Source organism: Pelobates fuscus, chromosome 13, assembly GCF_036172605.1.
Source record: "Pelobates fuscus isolate aPelFus1 chromosome 13, aPelFus1.pri, whole genome shotgun sequence".
Lineage (NCBI taxonomy): Eukaryota > Metazoa > Chordata > Amphibia > Anura > Pelobatidae > Pelobates > Pelobates fuscus.
In genome coordinates, this window is record NC_086329.1 from 1,742,142 (window position 1) to 1,768,071 (window position 25,930).

Genomic DNA, 25,930 nt, shown 5'->3' on the forward strand with positions numbered 1-25,930 from the left:
TCATAGGGAGGCACTGGACATTACAGGGGAATGACAGTATGCAACAATGCCAATCATAGGGAGACACTGGGTATTACAGGGGAATGACAGTATGCAACAATGCCAATCATAGGGGGACACTGGGCATTACAGAGGAATGACAGTATGCAACAATGCCAATCATAGGGAGACACTGGGCATTACAGGGGAATGACAGTATGTAACAATGCCAATCATAGGGAGACACTGGGCATTACAGGGGAATGACAGTATGTAACAATGCCAATCATAGGGAGACACTGGGCATTACAGGGGAATGACAGTATGTAACAATGCCAATCATAGGGAGACACTGGGCATTACAGGGATAGGACAGTATGTAACAATGCCAATCATAGGGAGACACTGGGCATTACAGAGGAATGACAGTATGCAACAATGCCAATCATAGGGAGACACTGGGCATTACAGAGGAATGACAGTATGTAACAATGCCAATCATAGGGAGACACTGGGCATTACAGAGGAATGACAGTATGTAACAATGCCAATCATAGGGAGACACTGGGCATTACAGAGGAATGACAGTATGTAACAATGCCAATCATAGGGAGACACTGGGCATTACAGGGGAATGACAGTATGCAACAATGCCAATCATAGGGGGACACTGGGCATTACAGAGGAATGACAGTATGCAACAATGCCAATCATAGGGAGACACTGGGCATTACAGAGGAATGACAGTATGCAACAATGCCAATCATAGGGAGACACTGTGCATTACAGAGGAATGACAGTATGTAACAATGCCAATCATAGGGAGGCACTGGACATTACAGGGGAATGACAGTATGCAACAATGCCAATCATAGGGAGACACTGGGTATTACAGGGGAATGACAGTATGCAACAATGCCAATCATAGGGGGACACTGGGCATTACAGAGGAATGACAGTATGCAACAATGCCAATCATAGGGAGACACTGGGCATTACAGGGGAATGACAGTATGCAACAATGCCAATCATAGGGAGACACTGGGCATTACAGGGGAATGACAGTATGTAACAATGCCAATCATAGGGAGACACTGGGCATTACAGAGGAATGACAGTATGCAACAATGCCAATCATAGGGAGACACTGGGCATTACAGAGGAATGACAGTATGCAACAATGCCAATCATAGGGAGACACTGGGCATTACAGGGGAATGACAGTATGCAACAATGCCAATCATAGGGAGACACTGGGCATTACAGAGGAATGACAGTATGCAACAATGCCAATCATAGGGAGACACTGTGCATTACAGAGGAATGACAGTATGTAACAATGCCAATCATAGGGAGGCACTGGACATTACAGGGGAATGACAGTATGCAACAATGCCAATCATAGGGAGACACTGGGTATTACAGGGGAATGACAGTATGCAACAATGCCAATCATAGGGGGACACTGGGCATTACAGAGGAATGACAGTATGCAACAATGCCAATCATAGGGAGACACTGGGCATTACAGGGGAATGACAGTATGCAACAATGCCAATCATAGGGAGACACTGGGCATTACAGGGGAATGACAGTATGTAACAATGCCAATCATAGGGAGACACTGGGCATTACAGGGGAATGACAGTATGTAACAATGCCAATCATAGGGAGACACTGGGCATTACAGGGATAGGACAGTATGTAACAATGCCAATCATAGGGAGACACTGGGCATTACAGAGGAATGACAGTATGCAACAATGCCAATCATAGGGAGACACTGGGCATTACAGAGGAATGACAGTATGTAACAATGCCAATCATAGGGAGACACTGGGCATTACAGAGGAATGACAGTATGTAACAATGCCAATCATAGGGAGACACTGGGCATTACAGAGGAATGACAGTATGTAACAATGCCAATCATAGGGAGACACTGGGCATTACAGGGGAATGACAGTATGCAACAATGCCAATCATAGGGGGGACACTGGGCATTACAGAGGAATGACAGTATGCAACAATGCCAATCATAGGGAGACACTGGGCATTACAGAGGAATGACAGTATGCAACAATGCCAATCATAGGGAGACACTGTGCATTACAGAGGAATGACAGTATGTAACAATGCCAATCATAGGGAGGCACTGGACATTACAGGGGAATGACAGTATGCAACAATGCCAATCATAGGGAGACACTGGGTATTACAGGGGAATGACAGTATGCAACAATGCCAATCATAGGGGGACACTGGGCATTACAGAGGAATGACAGTATGCAACAATGCCAATCATAGGGAGACACTGGGCATTACAGGGGAATGACAGTATGCAACAATGCAAATCATAGGGAGACACTGGGCATTACAGGGGAATGACAGTATGTAACAATGCCAATCATAGGGAGACACTGGGCATTACAGGGGAATGACAGTATGTAACAATGCCAATCATAGGGAGACACTGGGCATTACAGGGATAGGACAGTATGTAACAATGCCAATCATAGGGAGACACTGGGCATTACAGAGGAATGACAGTATGCAACAATGCCAATCATAGGGAGACACTGGGCATTACAGAGGAATGACAGTATGTAACAATGCCAATCATAGGGAGACACTGGGCATTACAGAGGAATGACAGTATGTAACAATGCCAATCATAGGGAGACACTGGGCATTACAGAGGAATGACAGTATGTAACAATGCCAATCATAGGGAGACACTGGGCATTACAGGGGAATGACAGTATGTAACAATGCCAATCATAGGGAGACACTGGGCATTACAGGGGAATGACAGTATGTAACAATGCCAATCATAGGGAGACACTGGGCATTACAGAGGAATGACAGTATGTAACAATGCCAATCATAGGGAGACACTGGGCATTACAGAGGAATGACAGTATGCAACAATGCCAATCATAGGGAGACACTGGGCATTACAGAGGAATGACAGTATGCAACAATGCCAATCATAGGGAGACACTGGGCATTACAGAGGAATGACAGTATGCAACAATGCCAATCATAGGGAGACACTGGGCATTACAGAGGAATGACAGTATGTAACAATGCCAATCATAGGGAGACACTGGGCATTACAGGGGAATGACAGTATGCAACAATGCCAATCATAGGGAGACACTGGGCATTACAGAGGAATGACAGTATGTAACAATGCCAATCATAGGGAGACACTGGGCATTACAGAGGAATGACAGTATGCAACAATGCCAATCATAGGGAGACACTGGGCATTACAGAGGAATGACAGTATGCAACAATGCCAATCATAGGGAGACACTGGGCATTACAGAGGAATGACAGTATGCAACAATGCCAATCATAGGGAGACACTGGGCATTACAGAGGAATGACAGTATGTAACAATGCCAATCATAGGGAGACACTGGGCATTACAGGGGAATGACAGTATGTAACAATGCCAATCATAGTGAGACACTAGGTATTACAGGGGAATGACAGTATGCAACAATGCCAATCATAGGGAGACACTGGGCATTACAGGGGAATGACAGTATGTAACAATGCCAATCATAGGGAGACACTGGGCATTACAGGGGAATGACAGTATGCAACAATGCCAATCATAGGGAGACACTGGGCATTACAGAGGAATGACAGTATGCAACAATGCCAATCATAGGGAGACACTGGGCATTACAGAGGAATGACAGTATGCAACAATGCCAATCATAGGGAGACACTGGGCATTACAGGGGAATGACAGTATGCAACAGTGCCAATCATAGGGAGACACTGGGCATTACAGGGATAGGACAGTATGTAACAATGCCAATCATAGGGAGACACTGGGCATTACATGGGAATGACAGTATGCAACAATGCCAATCATAGGGAGACACTGGGCATTACAGGGGAATGACAGTATGCAACAATGCCAATCATAGGGAGACACTGGGCATTACAGGGGAATGACAGTATGCAACAATGCCAATCATAGGGAGACACTGGGCATTACAGGGATAGGACAGTATGTAACAATGCCAATCATAGGGAGACACTGGGCATTACAGGGGAATGACAGTATGCAACAATGCCAATCATAGGGAGACACTGGGCATTACAGAGGAATGACAGTATGCAACAATGCCAATCATAGGGAGACACTGGGCATTACAGAGGAATGACAGTATGCAACAATGCCAATCATAGGGAGACACTGGGCATTACAGGGGAATGACAGTATGCAACAGTGCCAATCATGGGGAGACACTGGGCATTACAGGGATAGGACAGTATGTAACAATGCCAATCATAGGGAGACACTGGGCATTACATGGGAATGACAGTATGCAACAATGCCAATCATAGGGAGACACTGGGCATTACAGGGGAATGACAGTATGCAACAATGCCAATCATAGGGAGACACTGGGCATTACAGGGATAGGACAGTATGTAACAATGCCAATCATAGGGAGACACTGGGCATTACAGGGGAATGACAGTATGCAACAATGCCAATCATAGGGAGACACTGGGCATTACAGAGGAATGACAGTATGCAACAATGCCAATCATAGGGAGACACTGGGCATTACAGAGGAATGACAGTATGCAACAATGCCAATCATAGGGAGACACTGGGCATTACATGGGAATGACAGAATGTAACAATGCCAATCATAGGGGGACACAGGGCATTACAGGGGAATGACAGTATGTAACAATGCCAATCATAGGGAGACACTGGGCATTACAGGGGAATGACAGTATGTAACAATGCCAATCATAGGGAGACACTGGGCATTACAGGGATAGGACAGTATGTAACAATGCCAATCATAGGGAGACACTGGGCATTACAGAGGAATGACAGTATGCAACAATGCCAATCATAGGGAGACACTGGGCATTACAGAGGAATGACAGTATGTAACAATGCCAATCATAGGGAGACACTGGGCATTACAGAGGAATGACAGTATGTAACAATGCCAATCATAGGGAGACACTGGGCATTACAGAGGAATGACAGTATGTAACAATGCCAATCATAGGGAGACACTGGGCATTACAGGGGAATGACAGTATGCAACAATGCCAATCATAGGGGGACACTGGGCATTACAGAGGAATGACAGTATGCAACAATGCCAATCATAGGGAGACACTGGGCATTACAGAGGAATGACAGTATGCAACAATGCCAATCATAGGGAGACACTGTGCATTACAGAGGAATGACAGTATGTAACAATGCCAATCATAGGGAGGCACTGGACATTACAGGGGAATGACAGTATGCAACAATGCCAATCATAGGGAGACACTGGGTATTACAGGGGAATGACAGTATGCAACAATGCCAATCATAGGGGGACACTGGGCATTACAGAGGAATGACAGTATGCAACAATGCCAATCATAGGGAGACACTGGGCATTACAGGGGAATGACAGTATGCAACAATGCCAATCATAGGGAGACACTGGGCATTACAGGGGAATGACAGTATGTAACAATGCCAATCATAGGGAGACACTGGGCATTACAGAGGAATGACAGTATGCAACAATGCCAATCATAGGGAGACACTGGGCATTACAGAGGAATGACAGTATGCAACAATGCCAATCATAGGGAGACACTGGGCATTACAGGGGAATGACAGTATGCAACAATGCCAATCATAGGGAGACACTGGGCATTACAGAGGAATGACAGTATGCAACAATGCCAATCATAGGGAGACACTGTGCATTACAGAGGAATGACAGTATGTAACAATGCCAATCATAGGGAGGCACTGGACATTACAGGGGAATGACAGTATGCAACAATGCCAATCATAGGGAGACACTGGGTATTACAGGGGAATGACAGTATGCAACAATGCCAATCATAGGGGGACACTGGGCATTACAGAGGAATGACAGTATGCAACAATGCCAATCATAGGGAGACACTGGGCATTACAGGGGAATGACAGTATGCAACAATGCCAATCATAGGGAGACACTGGGCATTACAGGGGAATGACAGTATGTAACAATGCCAATCATAGGGAGACACTGGGCATTACAGGGGAATGACAGTATGTAACAATGCCAATCATAGGGAGACACTGGGCATTACAGGGATAGGACAGTATGTAACAATGCCAATCATAGGGAGACACTGGGCATTACAGAGGAATGACAGTATGCAACAATGCCAATCATAGGGAGACACTGGGCATTACAGAGGAATGACAGTATGTAACAATGCCAATCATAGGGAGACACTGGGCATTACAGAGGAATGACAGTATGTAACAATGCCAATCATAGGGAGACACTGGGCATTACAGAGGAATGACAGTATGTAACAATGCCAATCATAGGGAGACACTGGGCATTACAGGGGAATGACAGTATGCAACAATGCCAATCATAGGGGGGACACTGGGCATTACAGAGGAATGACAGTATGCAACAATGCCAATCATAGGGAGACACTGGGCATTACAGAGGAATGACAGTATGCAACAATGCCAATCATAGGGAGACACTGTGCATTACAGAGGAATGACAGTATGTAACAATGCCAATCATAGGGAGGCACTGGACATTACAGGGGAATGACAGTATGCAACAATGCCAATCATAGGGAGACACTGGGTATTACAGGGGAATGACAGTATGCAACAATGCCAATCATAGGGGGACACTGGGCATTACAGAGGAATGACAGTATGCAACAATGCCAATCATAGGGAGACACTGGGCATTACAGGGGAATGACAGTATGCAACAATGCAAATCATAGGGAGACACTGGGCATTACAGGGGAATGACAGTATGTAACAATGCCAATCATAGGGAGACACTGGGCATTACAGGGGAATGACAGTATGTAACAATGCCAATCATAGGGAGACACTGGGCATTACAGGGATAGGACAGTATGTAACAATGCCAATCATAGGGAGACACTGGGCATTACAGAGGAATGACAGTATGCAACAATGCCAATCATAGGGAGACACTGGGCATTACAGAGGAATGACAGTATGCAACAATGCCAATCATAGGGAGACACTGGGCATTACAGAGGAATGACAGTATGTAACAATGCCAATCATAGGGAGACACTGGGCATTACAGGGGAATGACAGTATGTAACAATGCCAATCATAGTGAGACACTAGGTATTACAGGGGAATGACAGTATGCAACAATGCCAATCATAGGGAGACACTGGGCATTACAGGGGAATGACAGTATGTAACAATGCCAATCATAGGGAGACACTGGGCATTACAGGGGAATGACAGTATGCAACAATGCCAATCATAGGGAGACACTGGGCATTACAGAGGAATGACAGTATGCAACAATGCCAATCATAGGGAGACACTGGGCATTACAGAGGAATGACAGTATGCAACAATGCCAATCATAGGGAGACACTGGGCATTACAGGGGAATGACAGTATGCAACAGTGCCAATCATAGGGAGACACTGGGCATTACAGGGATAGGACAGTATGTAACAATGCCAATCATAGGGAGACACTGGGCATTACATGGGAATGACAGTATGCAACAATGCCAATCATAGGGAGACACTGGGCATTACAGGGGAATGACAGTATGCAACAATGCCAATCATAGGGAGACACTGGGCATTACAGGGGAATGACAGTATGCAACAATGCCAATCATAGGGAGACACTGGGCATTACAGGGATAGGACAGTATGTAACAATGCCAATCATAGGGAGACACTGGGCATTACAGGGGAATGACAGTATGCAACAATGCCAATCATAGGGAGACACTGGGCATTACAGAGGAATGACAGTATGCAACAATGCCAATCATAGGGAGACACTGGGCATTACAGAGGAATGACAGTATGCAACAATGCCAATCATAGGGAGACACTGGGCATTACAGGGGAATGACAGTATGCAACAGTGCCAATCATGGGGAGACACTGGGCATTACAGGGATAGGACAGTATGTAACAATGCCAATCATAGGGAGACACTGGGCATTACATGGGAATGACAGTATGCAACAATGCCAATCATAGGGAGACACTGGGCATTACAGGGGAATGACAGTATGCAACAATGCCAATCATAGGGAGACACTGGGCATTACAGGGGAATGACAGTATGCAACAATGCCAATCATAGGGAGACACTGGGCATTACAGGGATAGGACAGTATGTAACAATGCCAATCATAGGGAGACACTGGGCATTACAGGGGAATGACAGTATGCAACAATGCCAATCATAGGGAGACACTGGGCATTACAGGGGAATGACAGTATGTAACAATGCCAATCATAGGGGGACACTGGGCATTACAGGGGAATGACAGTATGTAACAATGCCAATCATAGGGAGACACTGGGCATTACAGGGGAATGACAGTATGCAAGAATGCCAATCACAGGGAGACACTGGGCATTACAGGGGAATGACAGTATGCAACAATGCCAATCATAGGGAGACACTGGGCATTACAGGGGAATGACAGTATGCAACAATGCCAATCATAGGGAGACACTGGGCATTACAGGGGAATGACAGTATGTAACAATGCCAATCATAGGGAGACACTGGGCATTACAGGGGAATGACAGTATGTAACAATGCCAATCATAGGGAGACACTGGGCATTACAGGGATAGGACAGTATGTAACAATGCCAATCATAGGGAGACACTGGGCATTACAGAGGAATGACAGAATGCAACAATGCCAATCATAGGGAGACACTGGGCATTACAGAGGAATGACAGTATGCAACAATGCCAATCATAGGGAGACACTGGGCATTACAGAGGAATGACAGTATGTAACAATGCCAATCATAGGGAGACACTAGGCATTACAGGGGATTGACAGAATGTAACAATGCCAATCATAGGGAGACACTGGGCATTACAGGGATAGGACAGTATGTAACAATGCCAATCATAGGGAGACACTGGGCATTACAGGGGAATGACAGTATGCAACAATGCCAATCATAGGGAGACACTGGGCATTACATGGGAATGACAGAATGTAACAATGCCAATCATAGGGGGACACAGGGCATTACAGGGGAATGACAGTATGTAACAATGCCAATCATAGGGAGACACTGGGCATTACAGGGGAATGACAGTATGTAACAATGCCAATCATAGAGAGACACAGGACATTACAGGGGAATGACAGTATGTAACAATGCCAATCATAGGGAGACACTGGGCATTACAGGGATAGGACAGAATGTAACAATGCCAATCATAGGGAGACACTGGGCATTACAGAGGAATGACAGTATGTAACAATGCCAATCATAGGGAGACACTGGGCATTACAGAGGAATGACAGTATGTAACAATGCCAATCATAGGGAGACACTGGGCATTACAGGGGAATGACAGTATGTAACAATGCCAATCATAGGGATACACTGGGCATTACAGGGGAATGACAGTATGTAACAATGCCAATCATAGGGAGACACTGGACATTACATGGGAATGACAGTATGTAACAATGCCAATCATAGGGAGACACTGGGCATTACAGGGGAATGACAGTATGTAACAATGCCAATCATAGGGAGACACTGGGCATTGCAGGGGAATGACAGTATGTAACAATGCCAATCATAGTGAGACACTGGGCATTACAGGGGAATGACAGTATGTAACAATGCCAATCATAGGGAGACACTGGGCATTACAGGGGAATGACAGTATGTAACAATGCCAATCATAGGGAGACACTGGACATTACATGGGAATGACAGTATGTAACAATGCCAATCATAGGGAAACACTGGGCATTACAGGGGAATGACAGTATGTAACAATGCCAATCATAGGGAGACACTGGGCATTACAGGGGAATGACAGTATGTAACAATGCCAATCATAGGGAGACACTGGGCATTACAGGGGAATGACAGTATGTAACAATGCCAATCATAGGGAGACACTGGGCATTACAGGGGAATGACAGTATGCAACAATGCCAATCATAGGGATACACTGGGCATTACAGGGGAATGACAGTATGTAACAATGCCAATCATAGGGAGACACTGGGCATTACAGGGGAATGACAGTATGTAACAATGCCAATCATAGGGAGACACTGGGCATTACAGGGGAATGACAGTATGTAACAATGCCAATCATAGTGAGACACTGGGCATTACAGGGGAATGACAGTATGTAACAATGCCAATCATAGGGAGACACTGGGCATTACAGGGGAATGACAGTATGTAACAATGCCAATCATAGGGAGACACTGGACATTACATGGGAATGACAGTATGTAACAATGCCAATCATAGGGAGACACTGGGCATTACAGGGGAATGACATAATGTAACAATGCCAATCATAGGGAGACACTGGGCATTACAGGGGAATGACAGTATGTAACAATGCCAATCATAGGGAGACACTGGGCATTACAGGGGAATGACAGACTGTAACAATGCCAATCATAGGGAGACACTGGGCATTACAGAGGAATGACAGTATGTAACAATGCCAATCATAGGGAGACACTGGGCATTACAGAGGAATGACAGAATGTAACAATGCCAATCATAGGGAGACACTGGGCATTACAGGGGAATGACATAATGTAACAATGCCAATCATAGGGAGACACTGGGCATTACAAGGGAATGACAGTATGTAACAATGCCAATCATAGGGAGACACTGGGCATTACAGGGGAATGACAGTATGTAACAATGCCAATCATAGGGAGACACTGGGCATTACAGGGGATTGACAGAATGTAACAATGCCAATCATAGGGAGACACTGTGCATTACAGGGATAGGACAGTATGTAACAATGCCAATCATAGGGAGACACTGGGCATTACAGAGGAATGACAGTATGCAACAATGCCAATCATAGGGAGACACTGGGCATTACAGGGATAGGACAGTATGTAACAATGCCAATCACAGGGGGACACTTGGCATTACAGGGGAATGACAGTATGTAACAATGCCAATCATAGGGAGACACTGGGCATTACAGGGGAATGACCGTATGTAACAATGCCAATCATAGGGAGACACTGGGCATTACAGAGGAATGACAGTATGTAACAATGCCAATCATAGGGAGACACTGGGCATTACAGGGATAGGACAGAATGTAACAATGCCAATCATAGGGAGACACTGGGCATTACAGGGGAATGACAGAATGTAACAATGCCAATCATAGGGGGACACTGGGCATTACAGGGGAATGACAGTATGTAACAATGCCAATCATAGGGAGACACTGGGCATTACAGGGGAATGACAGTATGTAACAATGCCAATCATAGGGAGACAGTGGGTATTACAGAGGAATGACAGTATGTAACAATGCCAATCATAGGGAGACACTGGGCATTACAGGGATAGGACAGTATGTAACAATGCCAATCATAGGGAGACACTGGGCATTACAGGGATATGACAGAATGTAACAATGCCAATCATAGGGAGACACTGGGCATTACAGGGGAATGACAGTATGTAACAATGCCAATCATAGGGGGACACTGGGCATTACAGGGGAATGACAGTATGTAACAATGCCAATCATAGGGAGACACTGGGCATTACAGGGGAATGACAGTATGTAACAATGCCAATCATAGGGAGACACTGGGCATTACAGGGATAGGACAGAATGTAACAATGCCAATCATAGGGAGACACTGGGCATTACAGGGGAATGACAGTATGTAACAATGCCAATCATAGGGGGACACTGGGCATTACAGGGGAATGACAGTATGTAACAATGCCAATCATAGGGGGACACTGGGCATTACAGGGGAATGACAGTATGTAACAATGCCAATCATAGGGAGACACTGGGCATTACAGGGATAGGACAGAATGTAACAATGCCAATCATAGGGAGACACTGGGCATTACAGAGGAATGACAGTATGTAACAATGCCAATCATAGGGATACACTGGGCATTACAGAGGAATGACAGTATGCAACAATGCCAATCATAGGGAGACACTGGGCATTACAGGGGAATGACAGTATGTAACAATGCCAATCATAGGGAGACACTGGGCATTACAGGGGAATGACAGTATGTAACAATGCCAATCATAGGGAGACACTGGGCATTACAGAGGAATGACAGTATGCAACAATGCCAATCATAGGGAGACACTGGGCATTACAGGGGAATGACAGTATGTAACAATGCCAATCATAGGGAGACACTGGGCATTACAGGGATAGGACAGTATGTAACAATGCCAATCATAGGGAGACACTGGGCATTACATGGGAATGACAGTATGCAACAATGCCAATCATAGGGAGACACTGGGCATTACAGGGGAATGACAGTATGCAACAATGCCAATCATAGGGAGACACTGGGCATTACAGGGGAATGACAGTATGCAACAATGCCAATCATAGGGAGACACTGGGCATTACAGGGATAGGACAGTATGTAACAATGCCAATCATAGGGAGACACTGGGCATTACAGGGGAATGACAGTATGCAACAATGCCAATCATAGGGAGACACTGGGCATTACAGAGGAATGACAGTATGCAACAATGCCAATCATAGGGAGACACTGGGCATTACAGAGGAATGACAGTATGCAACAATGCCAATCATAGGGAGACACTGGGCATTACAGGGGAATGACAGTATGCAACAGTGCCAATCATGGGGAGACACTGGGCATTACAGGGATAGGACAGTATGTAACAATGCCAATCATAGGGAGACACTGGGCATTACATGGGAATGACAGTATGCAACAATGCCAATCATAGGGAGACACTGGGCATTACAGGGGAATGACAGTATGCAACAATGCCAATCATAGGGAGACACTGGGCATTACAGGGGAATGACAGTATGCAACAATGCCAATCATAGGGAGACACTGGGCATTACAGGGATAGGACAGTATGTAACAATGCCAATCATAGGGAGACACTGGGCATTACAGGGGAATGACAGTATGCAACAATGCCAATCATAGGGAGACACTGGGCATTACAGGGGAATGACAGTATGTAACAATGCCAATCATAGGGGGACACTGGGCATTACAGGGGAATGACAGTATGTAACAATGCCAATCATAGGGAGACACTGGGCATTACAGGGGAATGACAGTATGCAAGAATGCCAATCACAGGGAGACACTGGGCATTACAGGGGAATGACAGTATGCAACAATGCCAATCATAGGGAGACACTGGGCATTACAGGGGAATGACAGTATGCAACAATGCCAATCATAGGGAGACACTGGGCATTACAGGGGAATGACAGTATGTAACAATGCCAATCATAGGGAGACACTGGGCATTACAGGGGAATGACAGTATGTAACAATGCCAATCATAGGGAGACACTGGGCATTACAGGGATAGGACAGTATGTAACAATGCCAATCATAGGGAGACACTGGGCATTACAGAGGAATGACAGAATGCAACAATGCCAATCATAGGGAGACACTGGGCATTACAGAGGAATGACAGTATGCAACAATGCCAATCATAGGGAGACACTGGGCATTACAGAGGAATGACAGTATGTAACAATGCCAATCATAGGGAGACACTAGGCATTACAGGGGATTGACAGAATGTAACAATGCCAATCATAGGGAGACACTGGGCATTACAGGGATAGGACAGTATGTAACAATGCCAATCATAGGGAGACACTGGGCATTACAGGGGAATGACAGTATGCAACAATGCCAATCATAGGGAGACACTGGGCATTACATGGGAATGACAGAATGTAACAATGCCAATCATAGGGGGACACAGGGCATTACAGGGGAATGACAGTATGTAACAATGCCAATCATAGGGAGACACTGGGCATTACAGGGGAATGACAGTATGTAACAATGCCAATCATAGGGAGACACTGGACATTACAGGGGAATGACAGTATGTAACAATGCCAATCATAGGGAGACACTGGGCATTACAGGGATAGGAGAGAATGTAACAATGCCAATCATAGGGAGACACTGGGCATTACAGAGGAATGACAGTATGTAACAATGCCAATCATAGGGAGACACTGGGCATTACAGAGGAATGACAGTATGTAACAATGCCAATCATAGGGAGACACTGGGCATTACAGGGGAATGACAGTATGTAACAATGCCAATCATAGGGATACACTGGGCATTACAGGGGAATGACAGTATGTAACAATGCCAATCATAGGGAGACACTGGACATTACATGGGAATGACAGTATGTAACAATGCCAATCATAGGGAGACACTGGGCATTACAGGGGAATGACAGTATGTAACAATGCCAATCATAGGGAGACACTGGGCATTGCAGGGGAATGACAGTATGTAACAATGCCAATCATAGTGAGACACTGGGCATTACAGGGGAATGACAGTATGTAACAATGCCAATCATAGGGAGACACTGGGCATTACAGGGGAATGACAGTATGTAACAATGCCAATCATAGGGAGACACTGGACATTACATGGGAATGACAGTATGTAACAATGCCAATCATAGGGAAACACTGGGCATTACAGGGGAATGACAGTATGTAACAATGCCAATCATAGGGAGACACTGGGCATTACAGGGGAATGACAGTATGTAACAATGCCAATCATAGGGAGACACTGGGCATTACAGGGGAATGACAGTATGTAACAATGCCAATCATAGGGAGACACTGGGCATTACAGGGGAATGACAGTATGCAACAATGCCAATCATAGGGATACACTGGGCATTACAGGGGAATGACAGTATGTAACAATGCCAATCATAGGGAGACACTGGGCATTACAGGGGAATGACAGTATGTAACAATGCCAATCATAGGGAGACACTGGGCATTACAGGGGAATGACAGTATGTAACAATGCCAATCATAGTGAGACACTGGGCATTACAGGGGAATGACAGTATGTAACAATGCCAATCATAGGGAGACACTGGGCATTACAGGGGAATGACAGTATGTAACAATGCCAATCATAGGGAGACACTGGACATTACATGGGAATGACAGTATGTAACAATGCCAATCATAGGGAGACACTGGGCATTACAGGGGAATGACATAATGTAACAATGCCAATCATAGGGAGACACTGGGCATTACAGGGGAATGACAGTATGTAACAATGCCAATCATAGGGAGACACTGGGCATTACAGGGGAATGACAGACTGTAACAATGCCAATCATAGGGAGACACTGGGCATTACAGAGGAATGACAGTATGTAACAATGCCAATCATAGGGAGACACTGGGCATTACAGAGGAATGACAGAATGTAACAATGCCAATCATAGGGAGACACTGGGCATTACAGGGGAATGACATAATGTAACAATGCCAATCATAGGGAGACACTGGGCATTACAAGGGAATGACAGTATGTAACAATGCCAATCATAGGGAGACACTGGGCATTACAGGGGAATGACAGTATGTAACAATGCCAATCATAGGGAGACACTGGGCATTACAGGGGATTGACAGAATGTAACAATGCCAATCATAGGGAGACACTGTGCATTACAGGGATAGGACAGTATGTAACAATGCCAATCATAGGGAGACACTGGGCATTACAGAGGAATGACAGTATGCAACAATGCCAATCATAGGGAGACACTGGGCATTACAGGGATAGGACAGTATGTAACAATGCCAATCACAGGGGGACACTTGGCATTACAGGGGAATGACAGTATGTAACAATGCCAATCATAGGGAGACACTGGGCATTACAGGGGAATGACCGTATGTAACAATGCCAATCATAGGGAGACACTGGGCATTACAGAGGAATGACAGTATGTAACAATGCCAATCATAGGGAGACACTGGGCATTACAGGGATAGGACAGAATGTAACAATGCCAATCATAGGGAGACACTGGGCATTACAGGGGAATGACAGAATGTAACAATGCCAATCATAGGGGGACACTGGGCATTACAGGGGAATGACAGTATGTAACAATGCCAATCATAGGGAGACACTGGGCATTACAGGGGAATGACAGTATGTAACAATGCCAATCATAGGGAGACAGTGGGTATTACAGAGGAATGACAGTATGTAACAATGCCAATCATAGGGAGACACTGGGCATTACAGGGATAGGACAGTATGTAACAATGCCAATCATAGGGAGACACTGGGCATTACAGGGATATGACAGAATGTAACAATGCCAATCATAGGGAGACACTGGGCATTACAGGGGAATGACAGTATGTAACAATGCCAATCATAGGGGGACACTGGGCATTACAGGGGAATGACAGTATGTAACAATGCCAATCATAGGGAGACACTGGGCATTACAGGGGAATGACAGTATGTAACAATGCCAATCATAGGGAGACACTGGGCATTACAGGGATAGGACAGAATGTAACAATGCCAATCATAGGGAGACACTGGGCATTACAGGGGAATGACAGTATGTAACAATGCCAATCATAGGGGGACACTGGGCATTACAGGGGAATGACAGTATGTAACAATGCCAATCATAGGGGGACACTTGGCATTACAGGGGAATGACAGTATGTAACAATGCCAATCATAGGGAGACACTGGGCATTACAGGGATAGGACAGAATGTAACAATGCCAATCATAGGGAGACACTGGGCATTACAGAGGAATGACAGTATGTAACAATGCCAATCATAGGGATACACTGGGCATTACAGAGGAATGACAGTATGCAACAATGCCAATCATAGGGAGACACTGGGCATTACAGGGGAATGACAGTATGTAACAATGCCAATCATAGGGAGACACTGGGCATTACAGGGGAATGACAGTATGTAACAATGCCAATCATAGGGAGACACTGGGCATTACAGAGGAATGACAGTATGCAACAATGCCAATCATAGGGAGACACTGGGCATTACAGGGGAATGACAGTATGTAACAATGCCAATCATAGGGAGACACTGGGCATTACAGGGATAGGACAGAATGTAACAATGCCAATCATAGGGAGACACTGGGCATTAAAGAGGAATGACAGTATGTAACAATGCCAATCATAGGGATACACTGGGCATTACAGAGGAATGACAGTATGCAACAATGCCAATCATAGGGAGACACTGGGCATTACAGGGGAATGACAGTATGTAACAATGCCAATCATAGGGAGACACTGGGCATTACAGAGGAATGACAGTATGCAACAATGCCAATCATAGGGAGACACTGGGCATTACAGGGGAATGACAGTATGCAACAATGCCAATCATAGGGAGACACTGGGCATTACAGGGATATGACTATCGGACTAAGACAATGTCATGTAGGAGCAATACTGACTGAGTGTGTAAACTCCCAGATACACAGAGACGTTATAATTCTGTGTAGTAACAGCTGTCTAGCGTAGATCTCACAGCCTCGTCCTGCACTGGTGCACACACCCAGAAGATTTTAATATTTTGCAGCTTGCCTTAGAGTTCCATTTAAGAGGAACCGATCATGTAATACATATGGGTCTTTCTAAGCACCAATACAACGGTAAATAGTATTGTGTACAAGAGCACTCCAATTGTGTGTGAATAAAGTCGTATTTCCTCACAAAAAGGATAAGGCACAAAATGTATTAACATGCGTTAAATAAAGATATTTCATTTTAATGAAATAGCCATTACTTGCTGAAGAGCCCTTGCAGCCAAACTAAACTCACATAAAGACATACCTGCATCTCCCTTCTCATTGGGTAACTCCAGTCCTGAAAACAGAAAAAAAAATGATAAAAATAAGAATTGAACATTCCAGGAATACACTGACGGTAAACGTCTTTTAGAAAATTATACAAAGATCTTCAAATGAAAAGACTGAATCTCTTACCGGGACAGTCAGGCTGGGCCCGATACATTCATACATAGACTGAATCTCTTACCGGGACATTCAGGCTGGGCCCGATACATTCATAAAAAGACTGAATCTCTTACTGGGACAGTCAGGCTGGGCCCAATACCTTCATACATAGACTGAATCTCTTACTAGGACAGTCAGGCTGGGCCCGATACATTCATACATAGACTGAATCTCTCACCGGGACATTCAGGCTGGGCCCGATACATTCATACATAGACTGAATCTCTAACCGGGACAGTCAGGCTGGGCCCGATACATTCATACATAGACTGAATCTCTTACCGGGACATTCAGGCTGGGCCCGATACATTTATACAAAGACTGAATCTCTTACCGGGACATTCAGGCTGGGCCCAATACCTTCATACATAGACTGAATCTCTTACCGGGACAGTCAGGCTGGGCCCGATACATTCATACAAAGACTGAATCTCTTACCGGGACAGTCAGGCTGGGCCCGATACATTCATACAAAGACTGAATCTCTTACTGGGACAGTCAGGCTGGGCCCAATACCTTCATACATAGACTGAATCTCTTACCGGGACATTCAGGCTGGGCCCGATACATTCATACATAGACTGAATCTCTTACCGGGACAGTCAGGCTGGGCCCGATACATTCATACATAGACTGAATCTCTTACCCGGACAGTCAGGCTGGTCCCGATACATTCATACATAGACTGAATCTCTCACCGGGACATTCAGGCTGGGCCCGATACATTCATACAAAGACTGAATCTCTTACCGGGACATTCAGGCTGGGCCCGATACATTCATACATAGACTGAATCTCTTACCGGGACAGTCAGGCTGGGCCCGATACATTCATACATAGACTGAATCTCTTACCGGGACATTCAGGCTGGGCCCAATACATTCATACAAAGACTGAATCTCTTACCCGGGACAGTCAGGCTGGGCCCGATACATTCATACATAGACTGAATCTCTTACCGGGACATTCAGGCTGGGCCCGATACATTCATACATAGACTGAATCTCTTACCCGGGACAGTCAGGCTGGGCCCGATACATTCATACATAGACTGAATCTCTTACCGGGACATTCAGGCTGGGTCCGATACATTCATACATAGACTGAATCTCTTACCGGGACAGTCAGGCTGGGCCCGATACATTCATACATAGACTGAATCTCTTACCGGGACATTCAGGCTGGGCCCGATACATTCATACAAAGACTGAATCTCTTACCGGGACATTCAGGCTGGGCCCGATACATTCATACATAGACTGAATCTCTTACCGGGACAGTCAGGCTGGGCCCGATACATTTATACAAAGACTGAATCTCTTACCGGGACAGTCAGGCTGGGCCCGATACATTTATACAAAGACTGAATCTCTTACTGGGACAGTCAGATTGGGCCCGATACATTCATACATAGACTGAATCTCTTACCGGGACAGTCAGGTTGGGCCCGATACATTCATACATAGACTGAACCTCTTACCGGGACAGTCAGGTTGGGCCCGATACATTCATACATAGACTGAATCTCTAACCGGGACAGTCAGGCTGGGCCCGATACATTCATACATAGACTGAATCTCTTACCGGGACATTCAGGCTGGGCCCGATACATTTATACATAGACTGAATCTCTTACCGGGACAGTCAGGTTGGGCCCAATACATTCATACATAGACTGAATCTCTTACCGGGACATTCAGGCTGGGCCCGATACATTTATACATAGACTGAATCTCTTACCGGGACAGTCAGGCTGGGCCCGATACATTCATACATAGACTGAATCTCTTACCGGGACATTCAGGCTGGGTCCGATACATTGATACATAGACTGAATCTCTTACCCGGACAGTCAGGTTGGGCCCGATACATTCATACATAGACAATCTCTTACCGGGACATTCAGGCTGGGTCCGATACATTCATACAAAGACTGAATCTCTTACCCGGACATTCAGGCTGGGTCCGATACATTCATACAAAGACTGAATCTCTTACCCGGACAGTCAGGCTGCGTCCGATACATTCATACAAAGACTGAATCTCTTACCGGGACAGTCAGGCTGGGCCCGATACATTCATACATAGACTGAATCTCTTACCGGGACATTCAGGTTGGGCCCGATACATTCATACATAGACTGAATCTCTTACCGGGACATTCAGGCTGGGCCCGATACATTCATACATAGACTGAATCTCTTACCCGGACATTCAGGCTGGGCCCGATACATTCATACATAGACTTAATCTCTTACCGGGACATTCAGGCTGGGTCCGATACATTCATACAAAGACTGAATCTCTTACCCGGACAGTCAGGTTGGGCCCGATACATTCATACATAGACTGAATTCCTTACCGGGACAGTCAGGCTGTGCCCGATACATTCATACAAAGACTGAATCTCTTACCGGGACAGTCAGGCTGGGCCCGATACATTCATACATAGACTGAATCTCTTACCGGGACAGTCAGGCTGGGCCCGATACATTCATACATAGACTGAATCTCTAACCGGGACAGTCAGGCTGGGCCCGATACATTCATACATAGACTGAATCTCTTACCGGGACATTCAGGCTGGGCCCGATACATTTATACAAAGACTGAATCTCTTACCGGGACATTCAGGCTGGGCCCAATACCTTCATACATAGACTGAATCTCTTACCGGGACAGTCAGGCTGGGCCCGATACATTCATACAAAGACTGAATCTCTTACCGGGACAGTCAGGCTGGGCCCGATACATTCATACAAAGACTGAATCTCTTACTGGGACAGTCAGGCTGGGCCCAATACCTTCATACATAGACTGAATCTCTTACCGGGACATTCAGGCTGGGCCCGATACATTCATACATAGACTGAATCTCTTACCGGGACAGTCAGGCTGGGCCCGATACATTCATACATAGACTGAATCTCTTACCGGGACAGTCAGGCTGGTCCCGATACATTCATACATAGACTGAATCTCTCACCGGGACATTCAGGCTGGGCCCGATACATTCATACAAAGACTGAATCTCTTACCGGGACATTCAGGCTGGGCCCGATACATTCATACATAGACTGAATCTCTTACCGGGACATTCAGGCTGGGCCCAATACATTCATACAAAGACTGAATCTCTTACCCGGGACAGTCAGGCTGGGCCCGATACATTCATACATAGACTGAATCTCTTACCGGGACATTCAGGCTGGGCCCGATACATTCATACATAGACTGAATCTCTTACCCGGGACAGTCAGGCTGGGCCCGATACATTCATACATAGACTGAATCTCTTACCGGGACATTCAGGCTGGGTCCGATACATTCATACATAGACTGAATCTCTTACCGGGACAGTCAGGCTGGGCCCGATACATTCATACATAGACTGAATCTCTTACCGGGACATTCAGGCTGGGCCCGATACATTCATACAAAGACTGAATCTCTTACCGGGACATTCAGGCTGGGCCCGATACATTCATACATAGACTGAATCTCTTACCGGGACAGTCAGGCTGGGCCCGATACATTTATACAAAGACTGAATCTCTTACCGGGACAGTCAGGCTGGGCCCGATACATTTATACAAAGACTGAATCTCTTACTGGGACAGTCAGGTTGGGCCCGATACATTCATACATAGACTGAATCTCTTACCGGGACAGTCAGGTTGGGCCCGATACATTCATACATAGACTGAACCTCTTACCGGGACAGTCAGGTTGGGCCCGATACATTCATACATAGACTGAATCTCTAACCGGGACAGTCAGGCTGGGCCCGATACATTCATACATAGACTGAATCTCTTACCGGGACATTCAGGCTGGGCCCGATACATTTATACATAGACTGAATCTCTTACCGGGACAGTCAGGTTGGGCCCAATACATTCATACATAGACTGAATCTCTTACCGGGACATTCAGGCTGGGCCCGATACATTTATACATAGACTGAATCTCTTACCGGGACAGTCAGGCTGGGCCCGATACATTCATACATAGACTGAATCTCTTACCGGGACATTCAGGCTGGGTCCGATACATTGATACATAGACTGAATCTCTTACCCGGACAGTCAGGTTGGGCCCGATACATTCATACATAGACAATCTCTTACCGGGACATTCAGGCTGGGTCCGATAAATTCATACAAAGACTGAATCTCTTACCCGGACATTCAGGCTGGGTCCGATACATTCATACAAAGACTGAATCTCTTACCCGGACAGTCAGGCTGCGTCCGATACATTCATACAAAGACTGAATCTCTTACCGGGACAGTCAGGCTGGGCCCGATACATTCATACATAGACTGAATCTCTTACCGGGACATTCAGGTTGGGCCCGATACATTCATACATAGACTGAATCTCTTACCGGGACATTCAGGCTGGGCCCGATACATTCATACATAGACTGAATCTCTTACCCGGACATTCAGGCTGGGCCCGATACATTCATACATAGACTTAATCTCTTACCGGGACATTCAGGCTGGGTCCGATACATTCATACAAAGACTGAATCTCTTACCCGGACAGTCAGGTTGGGCCCGATACATTCATACATAGACTGAATTCCTTACCGGGACAGTCAGGCTGTGCCCGATACATTCATACAAAGACTGAATCTCTTACCGGGACAGTCAGGCTGGGCCCGATACATTCATACATAGACTGAATCTCTTACCGGGACAGTCAGGCTGGGCCCGATACATTCATACATAGACTGAATCTCTAACCGGGACAGTCAGGCTGGGCCCGATACATTCATACATAGACTGAATCTCTTACCGGGACATTCAGGCTGGGCCCGATACATTTATACAAAGACTGAATCTCTTACCGGGACATTCAGGCTGGGCCCAATACCTTCATACATAGACTGAATCTCTTACCGGGACAGTCAGGCTGGGCCCGATACATTCATACAAAGACTGAATCTCTTACCGGGACAGTCAGGCTGGGCCCGATACATTCATACAAAGACTGAATCTCTTACTGGGACAGTCAGGCTGGGCCCAATACCTTCATACATAGACTGAATCTCTTACCGGGACATTCAGGCTGGGCCCGATACATTCATACATAGACTGAATCTCTTACCGGGACAGTCAGGCTGGGCCCGATACATTCATACATAGACTGAATCTCTTACCGGGACAGTCAGGCTGGTCCCGATACATTCATACATAGACTGAATCTCTCACCGGGACATTCAGGCTGGGCCCGATACATTCATACAAAGACTGAATCTCTTACCGGGACATTCAGGCTGGGCCCGATACATTCATACATAGACTGAATCTCTTACCGGGACATTCAGGCTGGGCCCAATACATTCATACAAAGACTGAATCTCTTACCCGGGACAGTCAGGCTGGGCCCGATACATTCATACATAGACTGAATCTCTTACCGGGACATTCAGGCTGGGCCCGATACATTCATACATAGACTGAATCTCTTAACCGGGACAGTCAGGCTGGGCCCGATACATTCATACATAGACTGAATCTCTTACCGGGACATTCAGGCTGGGTCCGATACATTCATACATAGACTGAATCTCTTACCGGGACAGTCAGGCTGGGCCCGATACATTCATACATAGACTGAATCTCTTACCGGGACATTCAGGCTGGGCCCGATACATTCATACAAAGACTGAATCTCTTACCGGGACATTCAGGCTGGGCCCGATACATTCATACATAGACTGAATCTCTTACCGGGACAGTCAGGCTGGGCCCGATACATTTATACAAAGACTGAATCTCTTACCAGGACAGTCAGGCTGGGCCCGATACATTTATACAAAGACTGAATCTCTTACTGGGACAGTCAGGTTGGGCCCGATACATTCATACATAGACTGAATCTCTTACCGGGACAGTCAGGTTGGGCCCGATACATTCATACATAGACTGAACCTCTTACCGGGACAGTCAGGTTGGGCCCGATACATTCATACATAGACTGAATCTCTAACCGGGACAGTCAGGCTGGGCCCGATACATTCATACATAGACTGAATCTCTTACCGGGACATTCAGGCTGGGCCCGATACATTTATACATAGACTGAATCTCTTACCGGGACAGTCAGGTTGGGCCCAATACATTCATACATAGACTGAATCTCTTACCGGGACATTCAGGCTGGGCCCGATACATTTATACATAGACTGAATCTCTTACCGGGACAGTCAGGCTGGGCCCGATACATTCATACATAGACTGAATCTCTTACCGGGACATTCAGGCTGGGTCCGATACATTGATACATAGACTGAATCTCTTACCCGGACAGTCAGGTTGGGCCCGATACATTCATACATAGACAATCTCTTACCGGGACATTCAGGCTGGGTCCGATAAATTCATACAAAGACTGAATCTCTTACCCGGACATTCAGGCTGGGTCCGATACATTCATACAAAGACTGAATCTCTTACCCGGACAGTCAGGCTGCGTCCGATACATTCATACAAAGACTGAATCTCTTACCGGGACAGTCAGGCTGGGCCCGATACATTCATACATAGACTGAATCTCTTACCGGGACATTCAGGTTGGGCCCGATACATTCATACATAGACTGAATCTCTTACCGGGACATTCAGGCTGGGCCCGATACATTCATACATAGACTGAATCTCTTACCCGGACATTCAGGCTGGGCCCGATACATTCATACATAGACTTAATCTCTTACCGGGACATTCAGGCTGGGTCCGATACATTCATACAAAGACAATCTCTTACCCGGACAGTCAGGTTCGGCCCGATACATTCATACAAAGACTGAATCTCTTACCCGGACAGTCAGGTTGGGCCCGATACATTCATACATAGACTGAATTTCTTACCGGGACAGTCAGGCTGTGCCCGATACATTCATACAAAGACTGAATCTCTTACGGGGACAGTCAGGCTGGGCCCGATACATTCATACATAGACTGAATCTCTTACCGGGACAGTCAGGCTGGGCCCGATACATTCATACATAGACTGAATCTCTTACCGGGACAGTCAGGCTGGGCCCGATACATTCATACATAGACTGAATCTCTTACCGGGACATTCAGGCTGGGCCCGATACATTCATACAAAGACTGAATCTCTTACCCGGACAGTCAGGCTGGGCCCGATACATTCATACATAGACTGAATCTCTTACCGGGACATTCAGGCTGGGCCCGATACATTTATACATAGACTGAATCTCTTACCGGGACATTCAGGCTGGGCCCGATACATTTATACATAGACTGAATCTCTTACCGGGACAGTCAGGTTGGGCCCAATACATTCATACATAGACTGAATCTCTTACCGGGACATTCAGGCTGGGCCCGATACATTTATACATAGACTGAATCTCTTACCGGGACAGTCAGGCTGGGCCCGATACATTCATACATAGACTGAATCTCTTACCGGGACATTCAGGCTGGGTCCGATACATTGATACATAGACTGAATCTCTTACCCGGACAGTCAGGCTGGGCCCGATACATTCATACATAGACAATCTCTTACCGGGACATTCAGGCTGGGTCCGATACATTCATACAAAGACTGAATCTCTTACCCGGACAGTCAGGCTGCGTCCGATACATTCATACAAAGACTGAATCTCTTACCGGGACAGTCAGGCTGGGCCCGATACATTCATACATAGACTGAATCTCTTACCGGGACATTCAGGTTGGGCCCGATACATTCATACATAGAATGAATCACTTACCGGGACATTCAGGCTGGGCCCGATACATTCATACATAGACTGAATCTCTTACCCGGACATTCAGGCTGGGCCCGATACATTCATACATAGACTTAATCTCTTACCGGGACATTCAGGCTGGGTCCGATACATTCATACAAAGACTGAATCTCTTACCCGGACAGTCAGGTTCGGCCCGATACATTCATACAAAGAC

At 45.9% G+C, this 25,930-nt stretch overlaps 1 protein-coding gene across 2 annotated transcripts in view; it reads right to left on the reverse strand.

Moving 5' to 3' along the window:
- STYX (serine/threonine/tyrosine interacting protein) overlaps positions 1 to 25,930 on the reverse strand; it is a 74,553-nt gene that overhangs the window by 27,642 nt on the left and 20,981 nt on the right. For both annotated transcript variants that reach the window (XR_010086310.1, XM_063440202.1), the window contains exon 2: positions 17,787 to 17,819. Coding sequence is in view for 1 of the 2 variants with exons in the window: in XM_063440202.1 (XP_063296272.1) it covers positions 17,787 to 17,819 (33 nt within the window). In the remaining variant the exon portion in view is untranslated. The remainder of the gene's footprint in view (positions 1 to 17,786; positions 17,820 to 25,930) is intronic.